This window comes from Argopecten irradians, chromosome 3 (genome assembly GCF_041381155.1).
Source record: "Argopecten irradians isolate NY chromosome 3, Ai_NY, whole genome shotgun sequence".
In the NCBI taxonomy this organism is placed as follows: Eukaryota; Metazoa; Mollusca; class Bivalvia; order Pectinida; family Pectinidae; genus Argopecten; species Argopecten irradians.
In genome coordinates this window covers 41,137,155-41,152,014 of record NC_091136.1, presented here as the reverse complement: position 1 = coordinate 41,152,014, position 14,860 = coordinate 41,137,155, and the positions used below count along the sequence as shown (strand labels likewise).

The window sequence follows — 14,860 nt, the reverse complement described above, 5'->3', positions numbered from 1 at the left end:
CATAAACGTGGTGTCGGATCAGACTGACCCATTCTCAAAAATAAAACAGCTTCCATTTACAACATTTAGACCACTCGACCCCTGCTTGCTGTTTTAATTGAAATATACAAGCTTTAGGTATAAGGCCAAAGCAAACTACCGATTGTACATTTAACTCTGGTTCAAAGCAAAGTGAAACATTTGTTGTATGTTATATATACAGAAAAGTATGGTTAAATAGAAATGAAAGACCACATTTTACCGAAGTTTAAGTGTATAATTGATAAAAGTTATCAAATAACAACTGATAAGGAAAAATGTAGTAGTCACGGTGATAAAAGGTTATAGAAGAAACAAAACTAGCAGCTCCTGAAGCCTTGCCATATACTCCAGCTTGTATATTGTACAAACTATCTGTCACTTTTGGAGGCAAGCACCTCTGAAATATAGGAAACGGAAAGACTTATCTGCCCAGTCTCATACATAGATCTCTGTTAACACATACACTTGGAATGTTAAAGGCACCATTTCCAATCCCTATGTGTTTTGTGATCATAAATGTTCTAACTTTCCATCAGCATATAGATCAAGGTCTGACAAGGGAGATATGGGAGGCTAGGAGCTTCAACAAGGAGGGGGTGGAGGAGTGATCCCCTCCCCCTACACCATAAAATACCCTCCACCCAAAACCATTTGGTTTGGTGAAGGGTATCTGGAGTATGTGGTCCCCCTCCCTACACTCATACCCCTTTTTCAAACACACTCCCCCTCCCAAAAACTTAATGGATCTATTGCATGGGATAGAGTGATCCCCACCCCTAAGAGGTTTATAACACTAGGAGTGACCACTTCCAGTCCTATAGAGTGATCCCCACCCCTAAGAGGTTTATAACACTAGGAGTGACCACCATTCAATATCTCCTCTGCCTCACCAACCCTTTCAACCACAAGACAATATCACTTTCTGTAAATGTTGTAGACTAGAGGCTTACCAACACTCTACTTCTTCCTTAGACTGGCCATTACTTCCGACATTGGGAGGTAGACCCCTTTTCCCTCTCAACTGCTTTCTACTCCCTTTCACCCCTTCCTTAAAGTCATTCAACCCCACCTTCTGTAAATATTAAAGGTTAGTTAGGGATCTGTTTCAAGGTGGAAAAATATAGTGAGGAAAACTGGCCACCAGATCCGACTTTTTTTTTTGTCATAGTTTCTCATCTATTGAGTACCTATGTCCAATATACGGAATTTGAAAATTAGGAATTGGACATACATGTATAATCATATATAGTGACCTCAGTTTTATTGATAAATTCAGCAGATTGGAAGGAATTGTCAAGTCTACCTTCAAGACATGTTGGGTTTAATTCATTATGTCCTGATCCAAACTTAACTATATTGGGTCACCTGACCAACAAAATGGATTTTCAACAGTCAGTTTTCCTCACACATTTTACAAAACATCTTATGCTTCTGCAAACAGCACAAATAAAGTTTACTTTAGTTATTGTATCATTTGTTTTACCACCGATGTAAATGTATTGCATTTATAGCTAAATCAAAAGAAATGCAAAGATCTATTCAAGCGAAAATGAAGAGAGAAAGAATTAATAAATTACTGAGATATGTATATGTGGATATGTGACAGGTATTTGGAAATAGTTGTGATGATTTCATTTGAGTTTCTCAGAGGGTGGGAACTGGCAGGGGTTCAAAGATAAAGGTCAGGTGGGATGGTAAGGAGTTTTTGGTTACCATGGGAACAGTTTTCAATATTGTGACATGTCTGTCAACATGATGAAAGAAATAGTGGTTTGGAGGCTTGCTTATCAATCAAGACATCTCATAAATGAATATAAATGTTAAATCAGAATAAATCAAAGTTGAAAAGCCTGAAGTTCAGATACTAAACCCAATATGTTGGTTGGCAGTCTATCACTAGAAATATGGTTGCAGTTTGATATCACTTTCATTTTTATTGCCTTTGCTTTAAAGGGAATACCATTAAGTTTGTGGACCCTTAGGACTCTTAAAGGGGCAGGTGTGGATTTGTAACACATATACATTAAGTTGTACCAGGTTATTCCCAGCTGGGAAGGTGTAGCTGCATCACCAGGACCAATCAAGTTCTAGCAGGGGCCAGCATGGTGTCCTGGAATGGAGGACATATTTTGGCAGGGATGGATGACTAATTCTTGTTAGAATTTCAATAGTTTTGGGAAACACAGTTTAAAGGAAGACTTTTCCTATTTGAGGGGGCAATGAGGCATTTCAGCACTTTTGACTAAAGCTAACTTTGTAAGAAATCATCTGTTTTTACATCTGCTTATATTTATTCTGTATCTATATGTGTGATGGCTGATATTTCTCTATGAACTGTCAAGCTGTGTCCTGTTTATCTAGACAAGTTGGCACTACAGCCAGATTAGGGTGGCTGGCTCCCTCGGGAGTCTATATTTGTCCTATATTTGTCCGGTAACTGTGATTACTGAAACATCCCTGTATCAACTAATCCTTTTTGTAAATCCCAAGTAATCACAAATTATGATGGAGCCGACATCAGTGTTTATCTATGAATTATTGCTGAATTAACTGAGTACATGTTTTGTCTGATATCAGCCCAGCAGCAGCTGGAAGCCATCTTTTGTCATAATTCTAAAAGCATCTGTGTCTGCAAATTCTCTGTTTATTTAGAATTTTCTGTAGAAAATATTGTTGATATACCTCTGCATAGTAAATATAGAAAAAGTATTTAGTCTCCAGAGAAAAGGCTTAAAATAATATTGATACAAATGTTCAGTTTTAGTTCCCCCAGACAGTTCAGTGTAAGTAATCAGTAGCTAATTTCTCGTTCTAAATCATTATTACCCCTATTTGATTTCTCAAATTACATAATTAACAAAGGAATAAATTTCACACTTACTCTACGAACCAGTATTATTTGGGATGCAAACGGATACAATAATTATATTTCTGGTACATTATTACATTAGAATAAATGTCTTTTTAATATGGGTAGTGATTTTACACATACATGCACATTAAGTATATACAGGGGCAAGTTCTTCTTCGTAGACTTAATGGCAACAAAAATAATTTCTTGACAATGTATTTGTAAATAATTAATTCTCCCTTATATTTTGAAACTGCATATCAATTCAAACTCTGTTCAATGTATTCTGTACTCTGAAGTCATCAAATTTAATCATATGCTAAACATTTGATATTTGGAAGTCAGATTACTGTCCTTGACATGATTTTAGTGACACATGAAGGTCAGACCAAATCACTGGGGTATGCCAATGAGAGATTAATGAGTGTCCCAATGAGCCTCTCCCTATCCCTATAAGCACCCTATCATTTTTTGAGGCCTGAAATTCACTTATTATGAATGTTAATCGTTATTAAATTGCACACTGAAAATATGAATAGCATATGCTTTCTTTGTTTTGCTTTTTTTTTAAATTATCATTTTACTTTCTGGAATTTTCAAGTGCCCTGGGTGCTTATTGAATCAAATACAATAGTAGTGCATATTGTAGTAATAAATCACAATAAGAAAAAATAATTACATGTCATTCAAAATGGCTAATTATTTTTAGGTAATTTTAAAGTCACACTATATGTAACTATCAACAAAAATTAAAGTTAGATTCAACCCCGATATTGTTAGTATTTGTAGATGTAGTTGAAATTAAGTTATATCAAAGAATGATGACAATGATTTCCTAATCATTTTGGTACAGCAGTTGTTGAAAGTCGATACATGCCTTCATTTTAAACTGGACGCTATAGAAGTTACGATTATTGCCAAACTTAAGTCGGAAAGTTCATGACCCGTACTGGGAAGAGTTCGGAAAGACATTACGTAGTTACAGTAGTCACATGACGTTCTCAGCAACGACGTTACAATATTGGTTAACTTCGGCTTGTTTGACTAAATGGGACCTACCTAGATATGTTCAATATTTATTTGATTTTTTTAGCAAAAATTTCCGAATCATTTTCGCTCATCTTGACTTCCATTTAGTCCTGTCTCTGCATGATTTACAACAGGATTTTTTCAAAATTCTTCTAAATCATGCAAAAATAAGACAGATATGGATATTGGGATTTTAAGATTTTTGAAGAATTTAAATTCTTTTAGTTTCTTAACATTTTCTTTTTGTGTTTATGACCAGTTGGTGTGTTACATTTCAAATGAATTAAATTATCAGAATATCAAGTAATGACTTATCAATAGTTACTTAATGGGTGATTTTTTACAGTGTATCAGAACATCAAGTAATGACTTATCAATTTTTACTTAATGGGTGATTTTTTACACAGTGTAGAATTTTTTTGCCAGGTCTGTAATTCGTTTCATGTTTTTGTGATCGCCACTGAATGACGTTTGTTATGACAGTCTGTAGGCTTGTGTGGTTTTTCAGTAGATATAAATGATTGCTACTGGTCTTACTCAGGTGTGACTCATATTTAATCTTAAGGAGGCACCAGGGCCTGGAAATATAGCTTGTGTATAACCTGTACAGACCAGAACCCTCACAATCTGTCAATTCAAACCAACATTTCGTTGTGTCTGTCAAAATATAAATAGCCATGTACTTTTCTTTTTATACAGAAGCTGAATAAGAAATCTAAAAAGAAAACTTGATAATAAATCATTCTGTTTTTTACATTTTATATTAAGTGTTCTGTACTCTAAACATTCAAAGGGTTTTTATATTTAACGGTTATTTTCTTACAGTGGCAACTGAAAAAGGTTTAAAATATTGTTTTTCTATGTACTTTTCAACTTTTATTGTTCTACTCGGGGAAAAACATAGAATAAGAAGGCAGTGTAATATATGTGCCTACTTTAAGTTGTATAGCTAGCATTGTTTCCACTATTCAGAGTTTATTACACACTAGAGACTTGTGGCTGCAAGCTACATACATGTACCACTGCAATGATCAGAAAAAAACAGTACAACATCAATGTGTTTATAAAAATAATTTGTAACACCGAAAAGAAAAAGGATTTTTGTAAAAACTTAAAGACGGAGTTTTAAAGCGTTCATATATGAAGAGCTGCCCTGACATTGAGCTCTGCCAAATTGTTAGTAAGGATGTAAAATCTAACAAAAAAAAACCTTAATGTATTAAGCTTGATGCTACATGTATTTTATGTACATATATGTCTGTTAACATATTTATTGTTACATCTATCAAAATGTATATTAACGAAACTGAAGAAATCTGCAGCTTTCTATTACCACTTTATTTTTTTAGATTTTTGCCACTTTTATAAATGTCATGGTTATGTATCAAGTGTCATTGAACATTAAGGATATTTCTTTGGCAGAGTCCTTCATTAAATGTTAAGTTATTTTGAGAGTCTCTAAATGTAGCAGATGGTGGCTCCTCCATACAAACACATACCAAGGTTGGAGGGCTGTTGTATATTGCTACCCATACACATTTGTATCCAGTGATGCACAGGGCTTCAGAGTGATGTACACCTTAATCAAAAAAATATCATATACTTTGTATAAATAGGTTATGTAATCAGGAAAGTTTACAGCATGAAAATTATGTTTCATCAAATATACTGATGCACAAAACTGAATTTCTTTTTGTCTTTTTCAGGCTTGACCTCCTCTTTGGTGCCCGACTGTTGGTTGATATGGAAACATGAGTGCGGGATGAAGTTCCAACAGCGGTTGTTGATCGTGGCTGGCCTTGGCCTTGTTGCCCTGGTCGGCCTGGTTGCCCTTGGCAACACACAACTAATGGCTATCCTTGATAACCTTGGTCAGAGCAATCGTCCCCTCTACCAGGAGTCACCATACCATGGCCGCATGCTACGATCAGTGTCCCATAACATCTGCCAGGGCATGGGGACAGTAAAACCAACCACTACCATCACAACACAGGCACTAAAGAACCAGACAACCTACGCCATGAAAAGTAATGGCCAGTATATTATACCAACAACTGCGACAACGTCCGACAATAAAGAGCCACTGACAGTCATAGTAGTGCCACATAGCCACAATGACCCAGGGTGGCAACGCACTGTGGAGGAGTACTATGTTGTCTCAACCAAAAACATTCTCAACAATATGGTGTCAAAACTGAGAATATACCCAAACATGACATTTGTCTGGGCAGAGACTGTGTTTCTGAGTATGTGGTGGAATGAGCTGGACGACGATGTGAAGGCTCAGGTTCGCCGCCTCGTCAGACGTGGCCAGCTGGAAATAGTCCTTGGTGGCTGGGTGATGCCAGACGAGGCAAGCACACATTATTATTCAGTCATTGACCAGCTCATGGAAGGCCACCAATGGCTTGGGGAAAACCTTAGCACCAAGCCACTCAACAGTTGGTCTATTGATCCTTTTGGACATTCTGGTACCATGCCTTATCTGTGGAAAAGTGCAGGTCTAGAAAACATGGTGATTCAGCGAATCCACCAATCCACAAAGGCAGCACTTGTACGAAGTAAAAGTCTGGAGTTTAACTGGCGTCAGGCCTGGGATTCACAGGGACACACAGACATACTGTGCCACACCATGCCCTACATGTTGTATGGTATCAAACATACATGTGGTCCCAATCCAGATGTCTGCTTAATGTTTGACTTCTGGCAGACAGACAACTTCAACCGGAGAACATTCTCAAAACCGATCACTGTATCAAATGTAGAGGTTCTTGCAACAGCCTTATACAAACAGTACAAATCTAAAGCAAATTTATACCGGTACAATACCATTCTCGTTCCCCTCGGTGACGATTTCCGATACGACAGAGAATCCGAGTGGGACCATCAGTTCCAAAATTATGATATGCTCATGCAGTACATGAACTCAAGGAAGGAATGGAATATTGATATCAAATTCGGAACATTGTCTGATTACTTTAAAGCTGTGAGGAAATCAGAGGAAGCTTTGAAAAAGAATACTCTACAAGAAGGATTTCCCTCTCTAAGTGGTGACTTCTTTCCATATTCTGATAAAAACAATGCTTATTGGTCAGGATATTACACAACCCGACCTTTCGATAAAAAGTTCTCTAGAGATGTTCAGGCAAATCTGAGAGCAGCTGAAATATTATACACACTTACAATAGCATATATGAAAAAGTGGGATCGTGAATTTGAATTTTATCATGAGACTGCTACACATTTACAACAAGCTCGGCGAAATCTGGGTGTTTTTCTTCATCACGATGCTATTACTGGTACATCTAAGTCGTATGTTGTCGAGGACTTTGAGCGTCTACTGAATGCAGCTTACAACAGTACTCAAAAAGTTTTAGCGATCACAACACAAGCACTTCTGACAGAGGGGCGAATAATGACGCCTCTGATCCTAAGTCCAACTCTTGTATACTCTGATCATCGGACACTTCCTCGCAGACAAGTTGTTGCAGTCGTCGAGTTCGGAACAAAGGTGATGTTATATAACCCTTCCATGCACGAGCGATCAGAGATGTGGACGTTACTGGTGAATACTGATCATCTCGTTGTTCATGACACCGACAACCAAGTGATTCCTCATCAGGTGAATCCGGTCTGGGATACTAATGTTGCTGTACATGAACGTGTGTTCGAGGTTGTGTTTTTCAAAAAGTTATCTTCATTGTCAATAGAAACTATTATGCTTTATAAAGTAGACAAAGTAACCAAGGACCATTCCTTCCCTGCAGAGATCACAATATACAATACAAAACAACTCTCTATACCACCATATAGTAGATTCTACCAGAACAGGCCTCGAGATTCTAAACACTTCCGTGGACCGATTATTCTAGAAAATGATTTCCTGCGAGCCCAGTTTAGTCCCAAGGATGGGATGCTTAAAGTTATAGAGAATAAAGCAACTGGAAACAAGACAGATGTGAACCTCGAGTTTCTCCAATATACATCTCAAGGTAGCGGGGCATATCTCTTCTACCCAACATTAGAAGGCGCCCAACCAACCCTGAAGGGTACACCTATTATCAGGGTAACAAGAGGGCAACTCATGTCACAAGTGGAAGTCATATACCGCCACATCCGGCACCTCGTACAAATCTACCATCACCCAGGGCCACAGGGACGTGGTCTTCATATAGAGAACTTGATCAACATGTATGCACAGGAACTGCATGATCGGGAGATCATTATGAGATTCAACACCAACATTAAAAATCCAGATTTGTCATACTATACAGATGAGAATGGCTTCCAGTTGATTGGTCGTTCTACAGATACGAAACTTCGTACGGAGGCAAATTATTATCCGATGACAAGTATGGCTATACTGGAGGACCAGGTGAATCGTCTGACTTTACACTCCGCTCAGCCACATGGCGTAGCCGGACTTAAACAAGGTCAGCTAGAAATAATGTTGGAAAGACAGTTAATGTATGATGATGAGCGAGGCCTCGGAGAGGGCGTGGAAGACAATAAACTCACGCTCAGTAGATTTGTGTTACAAATCGAACAATTTACTGAGCACCAACCAGCAAATCCAGGGCTGACCACTTTCCCCTCCCTACTGGGGCTATCCATAGGGGAGGCCCTACAACAGCCAATTGTGACTCTGTACACTCAAGTTAACACTGACATTTTGGCCCGAGTGTTCTCCCCCTCTCAGGGCCCCCTTCCTTGTGATATAACACTAGTTAGTCTCCGAAATCTTGTTAACGAGGTTTTGGACTACCAAGACACAAGTCTCTTGCTGCATCGTCGTGGATTCATTTGTTCTCTTCCTGCTGATGGCACAGAGTGTTCCTTAGCTTCTAATTTGACAATAAGTTCAATGTTAAAAGATTTATCTGCAGACAATGTAAGGGAGACAACCCTTACTCATATGTATGAGAAGAAAAAATGGAGCCCACATTCCCAACTATCTATTCCTTCGATGGAGATATCTTCCTATAAATTAACCTTGTGACCTTAATTTGGTACAGAAGTGATCAAACCATTCCAGTTCATCAGACAATAGATTTTTATCAATATATCATCCCAGATATAATTTCATTATAAGAAATATTATATAGCTGTATAATGGAGCTTTATTAGCCTACAGGGTAATGTGAGCTGATGGCACTTCGTCTGTCGGGTCCATACATCAAAGACACCCATCCTCAAGTAAGACTTTAATCCTAAATATGACCTCCATTGTGTGGCCCATGAAATACAATTATATGCTCATACAATTCTTGATGTGGGGATGGCAGATAGAACGATGAAATTCATTTTCTTTTGCACATGTTAAATTTATGTAAGGGCCCAAGTGAATTCTAACTACAGTAGTAGTCCACAACTACACAAGAAGCAAAAACATGATTTTGTGATCTATTGATATTAAGTAACTTTTAAACTTACTTGGTGTATTACAAGTTATCAACAGAAATATCAGTAACTAAAGAGTTATAAAGAAGCACTATAAGGCCAGTCCATTGGTTTATAGACTAACTAGTAGTCACTGAGACTCTCCTCTAAATGCCAAAATAAAACACTGCAAACTGTTAGGAAAAGTATTTGCATAACACATTTCATGTTTCCTCATATGCAGTTGAGTTTGCATGCTAAATATCATTGTCCATAGAATCACAGAACATAAGTAATGGTAGCCCAGGGAGTATGGAGGACAGCTTGTCATCTTCTAATGGCCCTAACATTTATTCTGTTTTTGCATATTACCCTTGTAGGTAGGTATATCCATTGTGAAGTCATCTTTTTATGAGCAAAACTTGTGTCGTTTTCAGTGAAAACTATGATGTTTGGCTCGCAAACATATATCATCACAATCAATACACTTACCTGCAAGGGCAGATAACTATAATATTCAAATACAGAATTACTACAAATACAAAGGCCATGCTTCATTGATTGGATGATAATGAGCAATACTTCATAAATTAATGTTGTAGGTTTTAATAACTTTCCACTTACCTGGACACTAGACTTTAAGCATTCTGATGTCAATATTTATATTTCTGTTCAGAAATCAGACTTCAATCTTGGTGTCTAGTGTCATAGACAAAGGAATTAATGGTAGTTTTACAAGAAAAATGTAAGGAAATTTTGTTTAGATTCAAATTGTGCCATAAAAGTTTTGTTGAGGAACTATTCCTGTTATGACACAATCTGTATATATATATGGTCGGTTTTATAAGCTTTGTTATCTTGTTTAAAGCTTCATCGATGTACAGCATCTCCATTCATGGATGTGATTATCTTGTTAATGTTTTAAGATGTTGATGTTAAGAATTGACCACCTGTACAGCTGTTCCAATTTATCAAGTTTGATCACAGATGATCACTGTTGTCCTTTGATTTGACACTGAGGTCAATTCAGACCTCAAATTCATGAAGCCATGATAAAGTATGCATTCAAATTAATGATAATATGTTAATTTATTGAGCCATCAAAATTCCAAGGTATTTTGTCTAAATGGAATATCGAATATGTTTGTATTGATTTTGAACCTTGTTGGATTAACATTTACATGTTATACAGGTAAAAACTAATCCATCTAGGAGACTATTTTTGTAAGTGATTGTAATTAATGTCAAAGCTGTTTTAATTAAAGCTTAAATTGTGTGAAATAAAACTTATCTTTGACAAATCTATTTTGACAATAGAAAATATGCTTCATTCTCATCAGAGATTTCCTAATAGTAGTTATCTCCCTTACCATAAACATTGTAGCTACTAAATTACATTTGATCAAGGACAATTTCATTTCTACTTATATCAAAGGTATTTCTTTGTGTATTCCTAATAGTTAGAGCTTTCAGACTACAAGAAGGTGGGAGTAGTAGATTGCTTGTACGAACAATCAAACCCGTATCAATATATATACGTAATTACCCAGTTACTAATTACAACCTGTAACATATACATGTAAGTTGATGATACAATGAAATTTCGCTTTCCAAATAATCTGATTAACTTTTATGAAATATTTGAGATGTTTTGTATTGTCAAAAAGAGACAGTGACAAAGATATAGATGGACAGTTTAATGCTTAGCTTTGATAGTATTGTACCAAGTGGACCTGCAGCTTATACTTGTAATATCTGTCCATAGCTAATGTAGTGCAAGTGTTGTGTGGGTCTTAAACAACCTTCATGTGTACCAGTGGAGAGAGCGAGATTTGACATAGAATGTAGTATACAATATAGATTTAAATAGAAGCTAGTTTGAATTGATAGAACTAATATAATAAACAGTACTGCTGGATTCACTCTTTTTAAAAACTAATTAAATTTCATGCTTTGAATTTCCTAAATCATGTATGGTAAACATATTATGAAAGCTCTTTTTATTAAAAAAAGGATTTTTACATTGCCTCAATAAAGTATTTGCTGTGTTAATTTATCCAGTTTGAGGTTTTGTGAATCAATTTAACATACTTTAAATTATTTCTTTTTGGTAATCTGAAATTTTACTTTTGACAGATGAGGGCAATAATGATGCATCAAGATTAATTCAAGTAGTCAGTGAAAATAATAATGTGTCAGTTATGTTCTGATACAAGGCTTCCGAGTTTAACCAAGATACATAAAGTAATGGATTTATATACAGGAAATTATACAGTATAATCTACGGTATACTTAATGAAGTTAGCAGTAATTCCTATACAGAAATAAGTTTTGTACAGCTGTTTTGACAAGCGTTAGTTACTTTAAAAATGCTAGTTGATGGAGAATGAAAGAGAAAGCTTTGTGTGTTTTCTACTTTGTAATGCGTAAGCTTGTCAACTTGAGGCTGAAAGTGAGTGACAGAGAAAGAGTTTGCTGTACATTGTAATATATGGTTTTGGGATAATAAAAACGTGAAAATAATTCAAGTTTTTACATTTTTACTAAATGACAGTGTGTGAAAGACAAAAACTTTTCTCCGGTATAAAATCAAAATTTCAACTTCCATACACATATATTATAAATATACAAACACTCATTTAATTCAGATCATAGAATATTTTTTGTTGGTTAAAATTAAGTAATAATCCTGATCCAAGAATGGCAACTTCGCTAGCCAAGGGTATTTAGTCTGATTCTCTTCCTACAACCCTTGGCAGTTATCACTTCAAACCCGATGTTTTTGCTTTCAAATTCTGACTGGATGCGGCTAGGTTCAGGCGACCAATGAAAATGCAGCTTTGATAAGTCAACAAAGCAGAAATGAATCAATAGAATAGTGACCTACATTTATATATGGGGCCTGTCAACATCAACTCCTAGCAAAGTCATATTACTGACTATTTAATCAGTTTTTAAATGTTTTAGAACTGCTAAATGAACATCTTATATACGTTGCTATCCAAACAGATAGGCAAGTAAATACATGCTTAGTTTCTGTTTCACAAAGTTAAACAATTCAAAGATACACTGTGATCTCGTGACAAAATTGGACACTGCAGAACTTTAGCATAAACAAACAAATGACTCACAAATATGTTTATCTTTGGTATTTTGAATCTGTCACAAACAGCATTCATGTTTCATAGAGTGCTGCCATTTTTTCAACCATGCGAAAATGACAATAATGATACAAGCTTTTTAATTGGTTGCTTATTACGTAAATGGAAGGGGGGCAACTGTGAGGATCCAGTAGATGGCACAGTGCAGGAGCATCTGTTTGGAAGTGATATATGCCAAGGTTTGTAGGAAGAGAATCGGATTAAATATCTTTGGCTAGCAAAGTTGTAAGAATGGATGAAAAATTCAATGGACACATACATTCATTAAGGCATTCATTAAGCACAAATCATATACTCAAGAAAAAATCATTTTGAACACCATAAAAACTTATGAAAACAGACAGAAAATGTACCATTTGGACGGATGTGAAGTACAGTGTATATATCCAAATACCTTCAAATAGATGTAAAATTAAGATTCTCTGCTAAACAGTTGCAAAAAATGAAACCACAAGCTTCAGGTATCATCATTTGTAACTCTTACTTAATTCTGCCGCATATTGAAGAGAATAATATTTTAGTTATATCATGATCTTCCAATGGTCTAGTGGCATTCCAACCCAGATCACCCTAAGCTTACTGCTGGCATTCCAACCCAGATCACCCTAAGCTTACTGCTGGCATTCCAACCCAGATCACCCTAAGCTTACTGCTGGCATTCCAACCCAGATCACCCTAAGCTTACTGCTGGCATTCCAACCCAGAACACCCTAAGCTTACTGCTGGCATTCCAACCCAGAACACCCTAAGCTTACCTTTGGGCATTCCAACCCAGATCACCCTAAGCTTACTGCTGGCATTCCAACCCAGAACCCTAAGCTTACTGCTGGCATTCCAACCCAGAACACCCTAAGCTTACTGCTGGCATTCCAACCCAGATCACCCTAAGCTTACTGCTGGCATTCCAACCCAGATCACCCTAAGCTTACTGCTGGCATTCCAACCCAGATCACCCTAAGCTTACTCTGGCATTCCAACCCAGATCACCCTAAGCTTACTGCTGGCATTCCAACCCAGATCACCCTAAGCTTACTGCTGGCATTCCAACCCAGATCACCCTAAGCTTACTGCTGGCATTCCAACCCAGATCACCTAAGCTTACTGCTGGCATTCCAACCCAGATCACCCTAAGCTTACTGCTGGCATTCCAACCCAGATCACCCTAAGCTTACTGCTGGCATTCCAACCCAATCACCTAAGCTTACTGCTGGCATTCCAACCCAGATCACCCTAAGCTTACTGCTGGCATTCCAACCCAGATCACCCTAAGCTTACTGCTGGCATTCCAACCCAGATCACCCTAAGCTTACTGCTGGCATTCCAACCCAGATCACCCTAAGCTTACTGCTGGCATTCCAACCCAACGAACACCCTAAGCTTACTGCTGGCATTCCAACCCAGATCACCCTAAGCTTACTGCTGGCATTCCAACCCAGATCACCCTAAGCTTACTGCTGGCATTCCAACCCAGATCACCCTAAGCTTACTGCTGGCATTCCAACCCAGAACACCCTAAGCTTACTGCTGGCATTCCAACCCAGATCACCCTAAGCTTACTGCTGGCATTCCAACCCAGATCACCCTAAGCTTACTGCTGGCATTCCAACCCAGATCACCCTAAGCTTACTGCTGGCATTCCAACCCAGATCACCCTAAGCTTACTGCTGGCATTCCAACCCAGATCACCCTAAGCTTACTGCTGGCATTCCAACCCAGAATACCCTAAGCTTACTGCTGGCATTCCAACCCAGAACACCCTAAGCTTACTGCTGGCATTCCAACCCAGATCACCCTAAGCTTACTGCTGGCATTCCAACCCAGATCACCCTAAGCTTACTGCTGGCATTCCAACCCAGATCACCCTAAGCTTACTGCTGGCATTCCAACCCAGATCACCCTAAGCTTACTGCTGGCATTCCAACCCAGATCACCCTAAGCTTACTGCTGGCATTCCAACCCAGATCACCCTAAGCTTACTGCTGGCATTCCAACCCAGAATCACCCTAAGCTTACTGCTGGCATTCCAACCCAGAACACCCTAAGCTTACTGCTGGCATTCCAACCCAGATCACCGTAAGCTTACTGCTGGCATTCCAACCCAGAACACCCTAAGCTTACTGCTGGCATTCCAACCCAGATCACCCTAAGCTTACTGCTGGCATTCCAACCCAGTATCGCATCCAGAGCTTACTGCTGGCATTCCAACCCAGATCACCCTAAGCTTACTGCTGGCATTCCAACCCAGATCACCCTAAGCTTACTGCTGGCATTCCAACCCAGATCACCCTAAGCTTACTGCTGGCATTCCAACCCAGATCACCCTAAGCTTACTGCTGGCATTCCAACCCAGATCACCCTAAGCTTACTGCTGGCATTCCAACCCAGACACCCTAAGCTTACTGCTGGCATTCCAACCCAG

The 14,860-nt window shown here is 38.0% G+C and overlaps 1 protein-coding gene and 1 long non-coding RNA gene across 12 annotated transcripts in view; one reads left to right on the top strand and one right to left on the bottom strand.

Moving 5' to 3' along the window:
* LOC138318617 (alpha-mannosidase 2x-like) overlaps window positions 1–11,803 on the top strand; it is a 122,514-nt gene extending 110,711 nt beyond the window's left edge. For all 11 annotated transcript variants that reach the window (XM_069261139.1, XM_069261141.1, XM_069261138.1 and 8 more), the window contains one exon: window positions 5,608–11,803. In XM_069261139.1, the coding sequence (XP_069117240.1) occupies window positions 5,664–8,900 (3,237 nt within the window). In that variant the 5' untranslated portion in view covers window positions 5,608–5,663 and the 3' untranslated portion in view covers window positions 8,901–11,803. The remainder of the gene's footprint in view (window positions 1–5,607) is intronic.
* LOC138318618 (uncharacterized) lies at window positions 11,804–13,400 on the bottom strand. Its single transcript, XR_011207892.1, has 2 exons — window positions 13,301–13,400; window positions 11,804–13,196 (listed from the first exon to the last, which is right to left on the bottom strand). It is a non-coding gene; the product is annotated as an uncharacterized lncRNA (long non-coding RNA).
* Between the last annotated feature and the right edge of the window lie 1,460 nt (window positions 13,401–14,860).